Genomic DNA, 17,084 nt, shown 5'->3' with positions numbered 1-17,084 from the left:
TCCCCAAGGAAAGAGCTACGATGAGACGGTGGATGTCTTCTCTTTTGGGATCGTTCTCTGTGAGGTGAGCTCCGGCACGTACGCAAGGCCCGAGGCAGCAGGCTTAGGAGCTCTGCCCTGCCTCATAACTGGGGCCCCTCCTAAGGATGAGTAACTCGCCATGAAATCAACACGATTGTAGGGTTGTACAGTTCATCACACAGCTGTTGACACATTCGAGTCCCATTGGTCCCATGATAAGGACGAAGTAGGCTTTTTTCAGGTGAGGAAACAGGCTTAGAAAGAGGCAGTGGGGTTGGCCAGTTAGCTCAGTTAGTTAGAGTGTGGTGCTGATAGCACCCAAGGTTGTTGGTTTGATCCCCACATGGGCCACTGTGTGCTGCACCCTCCTTTAAAAAAACAGAGAAAGGGGCAGTGGCTTGCTCTTAGTCACATGGCTGGTGAGGGGCAGGGGAGACTCGGAACTCCACCAGGAAAGGCAGGAGATTGTTCATGGTGCTGTCCCTCTAGCTCTTGGGCCAGATGCAACCTCCTCCTTCCAGGCCCTGGTGGTGTCCCTGCCCTCAGCCTAGAAGTGGAAGTAACCACTCCAGGAAGTACCAGCCCATCTGACACAGTGCTAGGTACTGTGGGGTACAAAGTGAGTCTTGGAAAGATTCATGCCCTTAGGAGCTTAGCTCAGTCTATCTCAAAGCATGCAGTCGAACATATATTTCCAGAGGCTTCTGTAATCCCTGCAAAGTGGTGAGTGATAGAGGAGAGACGGGGACACTTGGAATATTGAAGGAAGGTTCTTTTAAGAATTGTTTTGTTTAATAGAGATCAATTGAACATTTGTGTACAAAGCACTAGGCTGGCACCAAAGGGTTTCAGACATGAATCCGACACAGCACCTCACTTCACAGAACCTGACTTCTAGCAGGGGACACAGGGACACACAGGGTGGGATGTGTGGGAGCTGCCCCTCCAGATTTGGAACACTGTGCTTCGGCTACAGTGACACCTCTTCTAAACCCTCTTCAGTAACCAGACTTTCAGCTGAGAGACAAATCTGGATTAGCCAGATTTAGAGAGAGAGAGTTGGGGGTCAGCTCTCTGACCTCGGTTTTTATCTCCCTCTCCTGCCCATCCTTCCTGTCCATGAACCAGCATCCCTCTCCCCTGCTCTGTGGCTGCACCCGCCATAGTCCATTCCTGACCAGCCACCTTCTCACCTGCAGATCATCGGGCAGGTGTATGCAGATCCTGATTGCCTGCCCCGAACACTGGACTTTGGCCTCAACGTGAAGCTTTTCTGGGAGAAGTTTGTCCCCACAGACTGTCCCCCAGCCTTCTTTCCCCTGGCTGTCATATGCTGCAAACTGGAGCCCGAGAGCAGGTTGGTATCCCACCCCTTCCCACCAGCTCACAAGGTCTTGGGATGCTTGCTCCGGCCTTCGGCCATCCCCAAGCCTTTCCCAGGCACAGGGGTGGGGCAAAAGCCTTGAGCTCAACCACTGAAGGCACCCAACAACTCTGACGTGCCAGGTGGGGGATTGGGGTGGGTGGGGAACAAGGGCATAGTACCACGTGACCTGGGTATAACACAGAGACACGGCCGTTGAAAGAAACTTTAACAGAAGAAAACTCACCCAAACCTATACCATTCTAACAAAATAAATGTCTTCATGTCTCCATATTCCCCTGTCCATGGCCACACACATTTTTTTATAGTTATGATCTGAGAGAAAAGTTTTATATTTTGCCCTGCATTTTTTTTGTTATTACCCATTCTTCCTGTTTATCATTTTTGTTGACTACATGAAATTCTATTAAGAGACTCTAAACGTATTATAATACATATAATGTAAATGTTTAGTTTTTTTTCCAGTTTCTCTTGGTAATAGGTATTACCACAGTGAGTGTCTTTATACGTTTAGGTAATTTTCTCCTTTAAAGAAATCTTTTTACAATTATCTTAATTCTCTCAGGTTATAGCTTTTATTATTACCAGTTTCCCCAGGTCTTTACAAGTTTGTGCATTAGAAAGCTAAAATCTTTGTGCTTTTTTCTGCTATCAAAAAATTATGTTTCTTTTAAAAAAACAAATTGAAACATTAACAAAATACAGAGGGTGCCAAAAAAAATGGATACACATTTTAAGAAAGGAAAAAACTATTAAAACTGTAATACTCAATATATACCGATACAAACCAAAAGATGAATACAAGTCACGTTTGATTCTGCAATTACAAGAGGTTCTCAAAGTGGTTACGATCAGCATCCAGACACTTCTGATTACGGTGAACTACTGCTTGAGCAACATTGACCAAAGTGTCCACTAGTATACATTTTTTGGCACCCACGGTTTATAGCACGGGAAGTGTACGTCTTCTATAGTCTCCTAACCAATATGCCTGTCAACACTCTCCTGCTCCCCAACTCCATCCCCCCAAGGTAACCAGTTGGCACATAACCTTTATTTTAAAATGATTTCCAAAGGTCCACCATTGCATCCAGACTGGCTGGTGGGGGGCTTTATATTCATGGGCCAAAGGACCGCAGTCCGTCAGTAACACCGGAGTAAGAGCATGAGGAAAACGTGAAGCTGCACAATATCTGTTTGCTAAAATTCATATCCCTTCTCAGTCATTCTAAATGTCTGTCTTTAATTCATTCAAAAATATCTACTGAGTGCCTCCCATGTGCTGGATACTATGCTAAATACTTGGGATACATCAGTGAACACAACAGATGCCTGCCCTCCTGGAACTCACATGCTAGCAAGGAAAGATGATAAGCAATAGATAAGCGATATTGAATACAAGAAAGTGACAAATGCTATTAAAAAATGTAACGCCGAGGAAAGAGAATTATTTAGGGTACAAGTCGTCGTTTTAAATAACAGTGTTGGGGTAGCTGAGAGGGTGATAAGATGTTGAAGCAACAACATGCAGGAGGCGGGGGAGGGAGGAGGCTGAGACGTCTTATTATTCCAGGGCACCTAAGCTGTCCCTGTTTGCTTTCTCCTTGGGATGAGCTGCTGAGTCTCTGAAATGCCTCCTTCCCAGGCTGATCCATTGATGTGGAAACGGTCTGAGGACTGGAAAGGAACTTTAAAATGGCACTTAGTCCAGCCCGACCTTTGGTAATTATATTTTCTCTAAGGCATACGGAGGAGGAACTTTTTTCTCCTGGACTTTCTTTTTTCAAGCTACCCCCTGGAGCAAGGCCAGCCTTCTCACAGTATTATCTCTGATCTTTCTAGCAACTCTATGCAGTAGCAATAGCATTATCTTATCCCCATTTCCCACAGAAGTGCAAGGTTAAGAGGCTTTCCTGAGGTCCTACAACTAGGAAGAGGTTGAGCCACAGGCCCGGGTACCGCCCACACCACCCCATGGCCTGCCCATATTTTACCTGCCTCCAACTCACCCCTCTTCTTTCTAGACCGGCGTTCTCAAAACTGGAGGACTACTTTGAGGCCCTCTCCCTGTACCTGGGGGAGCTGGGCATCCCGCTGCCTGCAGAGCTGGAGGAGCTGGACCACACTGTGAGCGTGCAGTACGGCCTGACCAGGGACTCGCCCCCCTAGCCCTGGCCCAGCCCCCTGCGGGGGGGCGTTCCACAGCCAGCATTGCCCCCTCTGCGCCCTATCCCTGCTGTGGGCAGGGCCATCTGGGTTTCCTGTGGATTGGCGGCTTGTTTAGAAGCAGAACAAGCCATCCCTACTACCTCCCCAGGAGGCGAACGGGCGCAGCACCAGGGAAATGCATCTCCACAAGTTTTGGGGCCTGGTTACTGTCTGTAAATCCAACACTCTCCTGAAAGCTGTGAAGAAGACAAAAAAAGCCTGGCTCCTGGGCCAGGAAGAAGCTGTTACTCGGGACCACTGGGGAACTACCTGGCAGTGGGTTTCCAGGAGACTCTTGCTTACACTAATCGGCGTGACCTGGACCTGCTGGGCAGGATTCCAGGGTGAACCTGCCCATGGGCTCTGAAGTCTCTGGTCCAGCTGGGGACAGGTGGACTTCAAGTGGGAGTGTGGACAAGAGGAAGACTGGTGGCCAAGTGGCGATCCAAGGATGTGAAACGAAAGTGGTGCTACCCCCCTGCCACTCCATGTCCCGCCCTCCCCTGGAGCAGGGGTTGAGGGAGTAGATTTTGAAGAGTCCCTTAGTTTGTGGTGGAACCGGCCAGGAGTCGGGAAGGAAGGGTTGGGTTCTGTTCACCTCCCAGGCCACACCTGTGTGAGGGGAACTTCCGCCTAGTTCTCAAACTGTACTGCTAAAGACTGGCTGAGAACATCTGGGTGGCATCCTCTCTGCCTACAGGAAGTCACCCACAGTGCAGGAAGAGGCTGGCGGATGGAAAGAGGCTCTGCCCTCCAGAAAACCCATATCCTGCCAGCTGTCACTCATACCCTGATGGGCACCTCAGTCAGAAGCCCGAGACACTTGCTATAGCTAGATGGGTTCTGGAGGACAGTGTGGCTTGTCACAGGCCCAGTGTGTGAGGCCGGAGCCGTGGGACTCTCAGCCATCTCTTGGCTTTGCGGCAGCTACTGCTCACCCTTCATGCCTGGTCCAGGTACCAACGTGGGCAGGAAGAGGTGGTGGCAGTCCCAGAGCTTAGAGACAGCTCCCTGAGCTGGGCCTTCTGGCTTCTACGTCCCTCGTTGGCTGGCCCAGCTCACTAGCTCCCGGCTGCAACCTCCTGAGCCACAGCCATGGGTTGGAAAGCCCTGGGGGCAGCCTCCACCTTGGCTCCCACAGTTCCAGGGACTCAACACAAATACTAGATTTGCCTCCTCCTAAGTGTCTGTGTGCTTGCGCCATATTTAACAAATTGGGGATGGGTTTGGGATATTATTGCGATGTGTGGTGGTTGTATTGGGGGTGGGAGGGAGGAGGCGGGTGGGAGTGATCCAAGAGAGTGGTTGCTGTTAATACTATCTTGTTGTATCTGTTGGGTGATATGTGAAATACTGTTCATAGACCTGATGAGTTGCGGGATTAGATGTCATCTCTGGCTATGCTATATAGGCCATACTTATGTGTGAGTGTGCAGGCTCGTGGGGTTGAGCCCTGGGCTCCCAGCAGCAGCAAGGTCAGCATTGTATGGCTGGTTGTGCCTCAGCTGTCCCGCAAGCTTGGGAGTGGTGGGTCCAAGCTGGGCCATTGAGCAGACCAAATAAATTAAGCAGTTAACAAAACTGGAAATACTGAGAGTGTGACTTGGGACATGGCTCAAGGAGATGCATATGGAGGGTTTGCTGGCCTGTCTGCTCCCTTCTGGGGGACTGCTACTGGCCAGGCCACATGACTCCCCAACTCTAATCCCCATTCCTTACAGAAAATGTCCATCCCACCTGCGGCAGCCCAGGCCTTAGAGCAGGGCTGACTCCCACCTGCCAGCGGGGTCGTTCCTTTGGAGCCCTATACTCCCCCCCTCTAATACACGTGCACTCCTGAAGCCTGGATATCCTGGAGTCCTGTCCGCAGGGCTGGTGCCGCCTTCATAATGGGAAGAAAGGAAGGCAAGTCACCCCCAGCCCTAGTGCTTGTGAGAGGAAAAGACGCAGTTCTTGCCTCTGCTCGTGGGGGTGTTGTCGAGGGGTAACCTTTGGGCAGGATGATGCTATCTGGTGTGCGGGACCCTGAGCACAGTACACATCCATCTACCCAAAGGTGATTTCTCCAAAGCCTGAGGAGCCCCAACTTAAGGGCAGAATCTGATTCCTGGAAAAACTGAAGTTGTAGGGTGCCTCTTGCAGATAGAACTATAGAGCGGTGTCTGGGCATGGGCAGAGGTCACCCTCGGTGTTCCTACGGACTAAGAACGCTGAAATCCCTTGCTAAACTCTTAACAAACACTCCCATTGTTAGTTGCTTTCGGAGCCCTAGGAGTCACCTGGCAGGGTCCTTCCTCAGCTCAGAGTTGTTCCCGGCAGCCCAAAGACCCACCCTCCTCTGCACACACACCCTTCCTCTGGCTGCTGCAGCCCCACCACCCACCAGTTGTTTCCAGCCCCAGCCAAGCGCTGCCTGCATGTCCATTTCAACTACCCGCACCTCAGAAAGAACGCTGAGGGGGAGAGGATTTGCAGTGGCCAACAACCTATTGAGACGCCCGCACACCCATCTTGCTTGCAGCTTCAACCTGAAAGATGCCCGGTGATGACAGACGGAGGCTGCAGTTACCAACCATTCAACTGTTGCTACCTCCAGGTTACAGGGCCAGGGTGAGGGAGAAAGCCAGCGCTTGCCACACAGGTGTTGACAAGGTAACCAAAAGCCTTCCACGTCATGGGAGCAGTGTTTCTAGCACCCAAGAAAAACTTGGCAATATGGCATCTTTTTTATTTATTTATTTATATAAGTCAAATGCAGAGCAGTTTCCTGCATTTTATATGCAGGTGTCAGAATGAGGTATATTAGACATGTACAGAGAGAAATGCTTTTATAGAAAAGTAGAAACCAGTAATGTTCTCTTCTTCAGTATCAGTAATACCAAGAGACCCCCTGAGGCATAGGTCCCAATCGGTACCACTGACCCCTGGGAACAGTCTGCTCAAGAGGATGGGCCCCACTAACTGCCGCCCCTCCCCCACCAAATGGGGCAGTGGAAGGGCTTTAGGAAGGAAGCTCTGGATTGGGAGCACTGCTAAGGCCTCCGAGTGTGACCTCAGGACTTGGAGGCCCTGCTGAGCCTTTGCCACAGGTAGCACAGTGGGAAAATGTACTCTCTTGGCCATGCCAGTAGCTTGCTCTATGGCCTCGGGTGTCACTTTCCCCCTCTGGACCCCTACGTCCAAAAGGCTTGAGGAACCATAAGGTCCCTTCCAGTGGTTCTATGACTGCTTTACAAGTTAGGGGTTGTGACCCTAGTCCCAGTGCCCTGCTGGAAGGCACTGGCCTAGAAGCCACAGAGCCACCTGCAAATTTAGGCCACTGCAGGGGTAAGCCCTGAAGCACTCTATTACCTTGCCTCTGAGCTTCGTTTGCAGGTTAGCCTCTGAGCAGCAGCTCACAAGGCCCCACAGTGTAATTCCCATAGGTTAGCTGGCTGGAGTCTTACCCCTGCAAAACGGAGAGAGGTCACTGAAGAGACAGCATCTGGAGCACTCCAGCTCATCTCAGGTCCTGTGGCCTAAGGCAGTCGCGATCCTTCTCTACCCTAAGTGGAATGTTCAGTGCGATTCTTCCGTTCCTTTCCTTTCAAAACAGGAAGAGTCCCTGGGCCCCAGCCCACTGGTATCAAGGCACATCTCTGCCAGCAGGCTGGTACACACCCAGCGGTCCCCAGCCTAGATCCCGTTCTCAACCCACAGCTCAGACTGCTAGACAAACGCATTTCCTGTTCTCAGAGGTCAGTAGAGCGTTCCACCCCAAATATTTAAAAAACTAAATATATTTTCTTAAATGCCACCTCTCGACCTGCTTGACCTGAACTATGAATAACAGTGTATGCCACTCAAGCCCACAGAAAACAAATGGAAGGGCGGACACCAAGGCCACCTTAGATAATAAAGCACAGAGGAGCCCAGGGGCGCTCCCTGTCCGTCCCTGATTCAGTTCTGGGGCACAGGCAATGTTTGGAAGCCCTTGTCAGCAGCACTGCTGTGAGGGCTGCCACGGTCTCCATTCACGGGCAAACTCCTGCTCCAAGAAATGGAGACAGAGCATTGGTAGGACCCTACCCAGGACTCGCCCTCAGCCCACAGTGTCACGTGCTTCTTATGATTCACCGAAAACAAAGAAAAGGAGGGGAGGGTTTTAACCACAACAAGATGTGTCAGCCCTCCCAGCTGTAGGAGGGCAGGCCATCCTGCACCAGTGTCTGCATGGGCTCCTGCCCACTGTGCAGGGGCTCAGGCCCCAGGAGTGCCTGCCTGGCCCATAAGGGGGACGCTGCCTTCCTGAAGGTCCACTGGAGTCTGATTGGTGTGGACCACGACAGTCTTCTCATCCACGATCTCACAGGTGGGGTTGGTGAAGGCAGACAAAGGCAGGGTGATTCGCTGCATCTCCCTCTCACACACTTTCTGCTCATGCTGCTCTTTCAGGTCCTTCCCCCTGGCGAGAAAAGAGGGAAGCGTTCAGGCTGTGCCTCTTGCAGGCTTGGCTCATTAGATAGTATCTCGAGGCCTAGGCAGGGCAGGAGCTAGCCGTGGTCCCAGCAATAAACAGGGATGTCCTAGATTTCCGTTCTGCCAGACCCTTAACCAGGAGCTCGTACACCTCTGGTCTCTGCTTCCTTCTCTGTAAAATGGGGGTGATAGTGGCATGTCCCTCACAGAGCTAGTGGGCTTCCGTGACGAGAATGTAGAGGAAAGACACTTCGAGTAAGATGCAGTTTTGTTCTTTCAGCCTAGGACTCCGGAGACCCAGAGAGCTAGCTCAGCCCTAACCCATAAAGTCCATAAAGCTGACCCGACTATCCTGTTCTGAGACAGTTGTCTTATCCTAAAGTCCCAGAAGATGTGAACCCCAGCTGGAAACAGGGACAGTCCTCAACCCACGCAGATGGCAAAAGGTACTCTGAAGGCTGCTTAGCTCAATTGGGGAACAAGGAGATAATGACCATCAGACCCCTCAGTTTTCACACGCCTTTGAATTTTCATAGTGCTCAGTGACCCGATCAGGCCATGGTGTTGCCTCATTTACTTACGTGGAACATTGACTCCATGCTAAGGACTTTATGTACATTATCTCACTTCATTTTCAGCTGAACTCGAAGAAGTAGATCTTATTCATTTTATAGATGAGGAAATGGCCCAGAGAAGTTAAAGAACTCCCCAACCACATGATGGGCTCAGACTGAAGTCTTGAACTCTGCTGATAACTCAGAAAAGTTCGCCCCAAAGCAATGGTGGGGCAGGGACTCAAGCCCAGTGTTCTGGCTACACATGTAGGGCCATCCCCACTGGCCCAGGCTACCCGCATGGCAGGCCAAAGGGCTTGGTGAGTGCCTAGCACACTGCACACCAGAACCAGCACCCAGGACCCAGGTCAGCATCCTCCAAAGCCAGCAACTAGATATGTGGGATCAGCTGCCAGAGGAAATCTTCCTGGAGGGAGCACCTCCCCCAAAGAGGCCTTGTAACAGGCAGCTGATGGATGACTCGGTGAAACAATACGAGCCTACTTTAGACCTCCTCACAGAGATGGCTGAGATCTGAACGATTACGTATCTGTCACGATGTGAGATGCAATGACAGAAGTTTCCAGAGACAGGAGACTATTAAGAAAATAATAGGTGCTGGAAGGGGAGGAGTTTGTACACGTGCCTCAGAACTGTCTAAATCAACCAGTTCTCTTTACTCATGTTCTAGTACCAACAGCCTTGGCTGTGTGACACTTGGCAAAACACTTAGCCTTGCTGAGCCTTGGTTCCCTTATCTGTGAAATGGGGATAATATCTGCCTCAGAATAAGATAATGAATGTGAAAGCATTTCGAAACCAGTGTAACTGCTACTATAAAACTCATAGGAGGTTATTATGATTTGTCCTGAATATGACTTGACTCACCAAACAATGTTATCTTAATCTGGTTTCCCAAGGAAACTCTCCTACTGACCAGCCAAGGCTAGTATTGTTTACGTGACCTCAGCAATTCCCCTGCTCTCTGGGCATTCATTTCACCCTCTGTAAAACAAGGAGATGGACTACAGCCCCCAACACTCTGTAAGAGAACTAGGGAATCAGAGCATGAGACGTGCTCTGATTCCCTAGTTCTCAGTGTAAGGTCACAGAAGGCAAATTTGTGAGCTCATCTCCCTGAGTCACCCTGGATGACTGAGTTTCTGGATGTGCAAGCCTGAGGCTCCTCCCCTAGCCTTCTCACTAGTCTCTGTACTGGACTCCACCAACTCCTGCAGCAGAGTAACTCCCAGAGCGCCCAGAGGAGAAACGGAGGGACATGGGGGAAGGGTCATTTAGACCAAGTGCATCCCCACTCACAGCCCGAGATTCATTTTGCCCCTGGACACTGTTCATCAGTTACAACTGCTGCCACATAGAAGGAAATACCTACCTCCAGAATAAAACAAAAAGCCAGATTCTTCAAGGTTGCCCATGTAGGGAGAATCTTGGAAGGTCTGGGTTTAATTTTATTATCAAGGGAGCCCCTAAGCCCGCCGAAGACCAAAAGGCAATTTTCAAAAGAAGTGGAGTGTGCAAGTGTCTTTTGCCCAGGCCTGAATTTCAAAATCTAAGGGGCTGGAGGGAAAGGGTTCTTACTGAGTACCTACTACGGTGCCAGGAAATGGCTTCCCATCCAGGATGAGGAGAGCTTCCTATACATCTCCTGGATGCCACACACTTTATGTATCATCTTTCATTTCCACAGCAACTTTGCAAGATAATATCCACATTTTATAGATGAAGAAACAGACTGTTTTCCTTAGCTACCTCCTTTACCAAACATCTGGCTGTGTCCAGCCGAGCTGTTGACAATGGTCAGGCTGCATCATACACGAGTCTTTAGGGGGGAAAAATCAATTTCGTATTAATGAGGCAGAGCAGCGCTGGAAGAGCAGCCAAGGATAAAGGAAGCAGATGCTGGGACTCATTTGGATTATAGTCTCATCCATTTAGAAGCCTCAAAACACACCCAACCCCATGTGCCTCCTGTTAACGGTACCTGTGTGTCCTGCAGATGCAGTGGCTGCCCCCAGCTCCCTTCAAGATCTGAGAGGCTACTAGGCCTGCTGCTTTGACCATCAGGCAGCTCAGCCCATTCTCACTGCCTTTCTTGGGGGGTGGGGGCAGCCAGGCTGTTGTCTGGCAGCCAAGAAAGGACAAAAAGGCTTATTCACTGACTCAGCTCCTTTCCTAAGGGGGTAGAGTGGTGTTGGCTTACAGTTTTTCCTTTGCCTTTTTAATCAGAAAAAAAGCGCTCCCTCCAGAGCTAGCAAAGACACTGACTGCGCTTGGGGCAGGGACCAGGGAGGGAACTGCAGACTGGACGTCTGAACCTCGTGGCCTAGACAACCAGGACAAAGACCAGCCTGGCTAAGCCCTCACCCACCCCCACCTGCCGCCCTTCCTCCCCTGAGAGAAGTCTGGTGCCTACCCACCCTTCCCCGCCAGGGGAAAGCTCCATCCCATTAGCCTCATGGCCTTTGGCAGAGTTCAAGACTCTGGTAATTCTATCCCCCGACTGCTCCAGGGCCAGGATCGGGAGCTGGCCAGAGAGAGCAGGTGTGGATGAAGCTCCTGCCTGCCTCTCACATTTTTCCCTCCCGCGGGGGAGGTTGTGGAGCCACTGGAGACTACCTCCAGGCAACACAGGTGTCTTCAAATTATTACGTAACTCTGAACCATGGCTATTTTCCCAGGCAGCAGTGCTGTGCCACACGGCTCTCAGGAAAAGTTCCTCAAGGCAGCTAAGGTGAACACCAACTGTATGCCCAAACGACACTGTCTCGTTTCATCCTCACAACAAACCTGTATGGTATCTATTAGGATTTCTGGTTCAGAGATGGGAAGGCAGATGCAAAGAGATTAAATCATTTATTCAAGCAAATGGCAGAGCTGGGATTTGAACCCAGTACTGCCTGCAGCCCCCAGCAGGTAATAATGTCTTTTTAGGAAATATTAGATCATCATATCTAACCTCCTGCCCCTACACTATTTTAAGATGAGGAAACTCTGACGAAACCAGAGAAGGTAAATGATTTTTCCAGTGTCACACCCAGAATTGGTAGCAGTTCCAGAACTGGACCCTGGTTTACTTTATTTTTTTTTATTATTATTTTGACTTCTAAAGCCAGCTATTTTATTTTTAAAGTTTCTATTTTTCCTACTGTCCTTTGCAATTCAAAGCAAATTTGCATGAAGCTACTAGGCCTCTCTGGAGCTATTGATAATCTGTAGATACAGCTTATTAGCTGTGTACCTTGGACATCGCATGTAAAACAGTGTAAAAGCGATTCTTCTCGTGTGGCCATGAGGCTTGGGCAAGATCCTACAAGTGTTCTACTATTTACATTTACTATTTGTAATAATCTTGGGTGTGGGGGTGTGGGGTGGGTATGACGTGTGTGGAAGGAGGATATATCCCCATTTAACAGACAAGAAACCGAGGTGCACAGTGGCAGAACGTACACTCAACAGAACACGTGTTCTCTGACTCTGGGGAGAGCTTGCCGCTAGCCCACATGTGGTTTCCTGTTGTATAGTGTTCTCAGAGCACTTTTGCGAGGAAAGGGTTGGTCCGGAGGTTAGTGACGGGGAGTCTGGTGACTTGGTGTCCTGCCCTGAGTTTACAGGGAAGCAAATATTAGGCTTCAGGGCAGTCTCATGACAATCTAAGAGTAGCAAATCTAGAAGAAAGGACTGGCTTCCTCAATGGGCATAAGAACTGAGCTTGGAATTAAGAACGTTTAGTCAATTCAGGCGCCTGGAGGCCTGGAAACTGTCACAAGATTGGAGGAGAGTCAACTGCTATCCAGTGGCTGAGGAAGAAGGGTTAAACTCAGCTAACATGGTTTGGTTCTGACTACAAACTGTAGGCCGGGGCCACTACATCATTTCCTCTAACTCTCTGATATGAACAAGAAGGTGTCCCTCAACCTGCCATGTCAACCATCCCACTGGGGGTAACCACCTTGGACTGGGACTCAGGAGACCCTCTCAGGTCAACACTTCCCTTCTCTGAACCTCTGCTTCCTGAATCACGGAAAACTAGAGAAGGAACAGGGCTTGGAGCGCGTTAGTACAGTACCCACATTTTACAGAAAAGAAAAACAGCTATTGTTTGTGACCACCAAGCTGAGCAGTCACATGTCTTAGCTACAGCAATGTTCTGGAGTAGGAAATAGAAGCATCTTGCCCAAAGTCACACAGACAGCTTGTTAGGGGCAGGGTTAAAACTTGGTTCCACCAAATGTTAGGTGTGTGATCTCAGGCAAGGTACATCTCCTCTTTTACCTCAGTTTCATAATCTGTAAACTGGGGATTAATACCATTATTTGCCTCATAAAAGTGATTGTGAGAATTGAGTTAAAGCACGCAACTGCTTGAGGCAGTATCTGGCATACGTTAAATGTTTGTTGCTGCTGCTGCTGCTAGTGTTGTTGTTGTCATTGTTGTTACTCAACACCTTCCCTTTTCCATCTGTAAAATGAGGAGGTTGACTACATCACCTCTAAGGACACCTTAGGTTTATTTAATGCTGGGTGATTCCCTAGGGCTGTGGGCTCAGACATGCAGGCCACCATGTCACTTCCCTTACATGAAGCCTTCTCAGACCACAGGAGAGAAATACCACAGAAAATCAGGGCTGGAGGTCAAATCCCCTGATTCTGACAAATCCCCCCAAATGGCAAATAATTTTCCCAGAGCCAGCCATTTCTATAAAAATGAATGCAGCTCTGGTTTATCATCATGCACCTGTCATATGACAGCCTTTGCCACAGGTTATCTCAGGGAACCCTCTCCAAATAAGCATTTTTCCTCTTGCTGTCTCATGACACAGGGCATGTCCCTGGGTTTCCCATGTAGCCTCTTGGCTTTCTGGTATGTGGTGAGGGGTCGTAAATAGGCTCTCTGTCCTCCAACTCACTTTTTTCATCCTGTCCTAGAGGAGATCCTTATGGCGCAGGAAATTCAAGCCACAGTGGCATAAGTGGTGGCTGCGGACCTCTTCTTATAGCAGAATTTTATAACTCACAGAAAGAATTCCATCTCAGGATCCCTGCAGTGAGTGTCCAGCCTGATTTCTGCAGTGTCACTCACTTCACCCCAGACACACTGGCTTAGACCATCAGGGAGTTTGGTATTATCAAAAGAGCTGGGTTTGAATCCAGGTTCTGCCACTCCCAGGCAGTGACCTTGGGCAACTCACTTTACCTCTCTGACAAAGGTTTCCTCATCTATAACATGGGGAACAAGAACACCTACTTCAAAAGGCTTTGGGGGGAGGAGTAAAGGCACCAAAGGAAAGGGTCTGTCTAAGGTCACCTAGTAAAGACTAGAACCAAGTCTCTACATCTTGAGCTGGTATTTCCTCTTTCCTCACTTTCTTTTTGAGTAAGACCCAAAGGAGTGTGATTTGACTTTGTGTGCCTTCCTCCCATCCTCTCAGGGAGCCCAGAAGAGAAGCTACTAACCTCTTATAGGTATAGCCCAGGACGATGCCAGCCCCAATGGCAATGATGATCACCATCATGGTAATGCCCAGCACGTAACCTGCCAAGGACAGGACACAAGGCCCCATTAGCCTCACCCCAGATAAGCAGCAACTACTTCATGAATCCCACAGGACAGGGCTGGGGCAGTCCTACCTAGGGTTCCCAGATCCTTTTTCTCCTTCGAGTTCACCCGCACCCGCTGGCTGATGCCAATCACTGGCTGAACAGCTGCCACCTCGCTCTGGGCAGGCAGGGTGTTGGCAGGGGCGAACACCTGCACCTCGTCTCCACCTGGCACTTCAGACGCCTCCTTGGTTTCTGTTGTGGAGGTTGGCGGGTCCTGGGAAGCGGTCTCTGGAAGTAAAGTGGGAAACAGCTCTCATCAGAGAGTAACCTGAGTGAATTTCACAATTAAAGCAGGCCTGAGTATTGGGGGAGCAGGGGGTGTCCACCTTACAATGCCCCATACACACTGAAATCAAACCCTGCCCCAGCGGCAAGACCAAGCCTGAAAGGGCTGTACCATTGCTGGGACAGGGAAATGTAAGGGGAAGGCCATAAGGCCTCTCCTGCCTCCCATGTCTTCATCTGCTCAAATCCTTGCCATCCTCTCCAGGGTGTCCCCCTCTATAACAGGAGACAGTCCCAGTGTCCCAGTCTTCTGGACAATTCACCTTTATTGAGCCCAAGCTTCACGCCAATCCCTGTTATATGCCTTACGTATTCCATTTAATCCTAGAGAACTGTCTTGCTGCGTCTGAAGCAACAAGCCTGCGCTCTGGAATCTAAGAAACTTGGATTCAAATCTGGACCCTGCCATTGCCTTCGGTAAGTTGCTGAACTTCTCTGAGGCTTAGATCCCCCCGTTTCTTCCCAGGGAGCGCTGTGAGCATAGCCTAGCAGAGAGCAGATGATCCACAAACTGTCAGTAAACACTGAGGGGATCGCTAAGGGCTACCCCAGGCAGCGGGGCGGGCACAGAGCGAAGCCCCGCCTCCCACGGTTGTTTACAAGGCGGTCGCGTAGGATGAGCTCACTCCGAGAGGCTACAGTGGCCAATGAGCTTTGGGCCCCGCGGCCTGGAGATAGCCCTGGCCAATCGGACGGCGCGGGGGCGGGGCTGGGCCAGCGTCGTGCGGCCGCACGTGCGTGGAGGCTGTAACAGCCGCTCCCAGGCGCCCTGGGCTTGGGGGCGTCTGAGGTTCCCGGGGTCTGAGGCGGGTACCTGGGCAGCGCGTGTTCTCGCAAGGCCGCTTCTCGGGAGCGCCGGCCTCGCCGCTGACGTAGCACCAGGGCCCGCGCGGGTCCTGGTCTGGGTTCCGGCAGTAGCTGTGGTTGCCGGCGCCTGGGAGGGGAGAGAAGGCGCCATGGACCCGGGCAGGGGCCGCGACCGCGGCCGCCTCCCGCCCACCGCCCAGGGTGGACACTCACCGGACTCGGGGGTAGAGGCCAGGCTGCTCTGCGCATTCAGCCAGTTGAGGCAGCGGAGGCCCGGCGAGGGAGAGGGCTGGTCCGCCCTGTACAGGTGGCCGTTGTCCCAGAAGCAGCCTGTGAGGAACAGGAGTCCCCCGGACACTGAGTGGCGAGCAGGGAAGTCAGGGTCACTCCGGCTGGGAGACCCTAGGTCCTGCTGGGCTTCCCTGCCTCACGTGGAAAACCCCCCCGGTGCCCAGACCTCTTTTTTTTATTTTTTATTTTTTAAGCCGGAAAACTGCACAAGTGCAAAGGGTTGCTATTCTGGTACCTGTGGCCCCTCCGGAGGAGGGTGCGGGGGGGGGGGGGCTGGGTGTTTTGGGTCAGTGGGCAGCCAAGCCTGAAATTCATCCCTGTGTTGTAATTCCGTGTTACGTAAACTCTGGTGTACCCTTTTCTGCGGATATGGCCAAACTTCCAACAGGCAACACTGCCAAAAGAATTCTACAAAAGCCTTGATAAGTTAGGCAAAAGATATCCTCAAACGGAGGGAACCTGCCTCATTAGCTGCCTGGATGTGATTCCAAACTTCCACTCCCCTCAGCAGGAGACCCGCGGGAAGAGGCTGGGGAAGGAGGGCCTATGCTCTGGCCTCACCATGCAAAGCCCCTAAAAAGAACAGGACTTAGGGAGTAGGGGTGATAAGCCCCCCCTCATGAGCCACAGGCAAGGAAAAGGAAAGAGAAAGTGGCTATTTGCCTTTGTTCTGAATAGCAAAGATGGAGCTCCAAGTCTCTTGCAGGGAAAGAAGGGAAAAAAGCTATCATGGGACAACAGAAACCACCTAAAAGCTTCGTTTCCTGTCATCTTCCTGTGGCGCCTGGCCATGCTTGGGAAAGGGGGAGCTTTCCCCTTTCTGCTTCCTTAAGTTGCTGCAGAAAGGAAAGATTGTAATCTTACCTCCAGATCCATAGACTTCTGCTAGGAGCATGTTGCTGAGGAGGAATGTTTGCATCCAGGCTAACAGCATCCTCACCACCTTCATCTTGCAGGTGATTGACCAACCAGTGTCCAACAGGAGTCCCCTTTGGCGGCAGCTCTGCCTCCCTGTCCCAGCCTTGCAGTCAGACCTGCCCTTGTTATGCTCTTCTGGTAAACAGCCTCTCTTTAGAACTGGGAGCTTCCCAGCTAGCTTGCTGCAGCGAGGTGTTTTTCGGCTGAAAGGCGCCCCCTGGGTCCTAAGCCTCCTATGCCACGCAAGATCACTAACCCTGAGCCAAGAGAGGAACTCTGCTAAATGAAGGGAGGCAGAGAAATTCAGGTTGTGCTTAACAGCGATCAGTTTGAAACCTGCACTGGCTGCATCCCCAGGGCTTTTCATTTCTTCTGTGTCCGTTTGTGTGAGTACAGAAAGTAATTCTGTCAAGAGGCATCATTGCTGGGCAGGGGGGTTGGAATTATAGTCACTAGGGCAGAACAGCTTAGGGAGGACATGCTAGCTGCAACAACTGAGAGGAACTCAAGACCACAAAGGGGGCACAAATAACCAGG

At 50.8% G+C, this 17,084-nt stretch overlaps 2 protein-coding genes across 3 annotated transcripts in view; one reads left to right on the top strand and one right to left on the bottom strand.

Moving 5' to 3' along the window:
• LIMK2 (LIM domain kinase 2) overlaps positions 1 to 5,194 on the top strand; it is a 54,399-nt gene extending 49,205 nt beyond the window's left edge. For both annotated transcript variants that reach the window (XM_019754270.3, XM_019754271.3), the window contains 3 exons: positions 9 to 64; positions 1,221 to 1,378; positions 3,430 to 5,194. In XM_019754270.3, the coding sequence (XP_019609829.1) occupies positions 9 to 64; positions 1,221 to 1,378; positions 3,430 to 3,574 (359 nt within the window). In that variant the 3' untranslated portion in view covers positions 3,575 to 5,194. The remainder of the gene's footprint in view (positions 1 to 8; positions 65 to 1,220; positions 1,379 to 3,429) is intronic.
• Positions 5,195 to 6,329: 1,135 nt separating this feature from the next.
• Positions 6,330 to 16,730, bottom strand: PIK3IP1 (phosphoinositide-3-kinase interacting protein 1). Its single transcript, XM_019754272.3, has 6 exons — positions 16,494 to 16,730; positions 15,552 to 15,668; positions 15,346 to 15,465; positions 14,274 to 14,474; positions 14,100 to 14,178; positions 6,330 to 8,057 (listed from the first exon to the last, which is right to left on the bottom strand). The coding sequence occupies exons 1-6, from the start codon at positions 16,576 to 16,578 to the stop codon at positions 7,853 to 7,855; spliced, it is 807 nt and encodes a 268-aa protein (XP_019609831.2). The 5' UTR covers positions 16,579 to 16,730; the 3' UTR covers positions 6,330 to 7,852.
• Between the last annotated feature and the right edge of the window lie 354 nt (positions 16,731 to 17,084).

This window comes from Rhinolophus sinicus, chromosome 9 (assembly GCF_057876585.1).
Source record: "Rhinolophus sinicus isolate RSI-liver-muscle chromosome 9, RSI-T2T, whole genome shotgun sequence".
NCBI classification, from domain to species: domain Eukaryota; kingdom Metazoa; phylum Chordata; class Mammalia; order Chiroptera; family Rhinolophidae; genus Rhinolophus; species Rhinolophus sinicus.
Note: the sequence above shows the minus strand (reverse complement) of the source record. Positions and strands in the feature narration are given on the sequence as shown.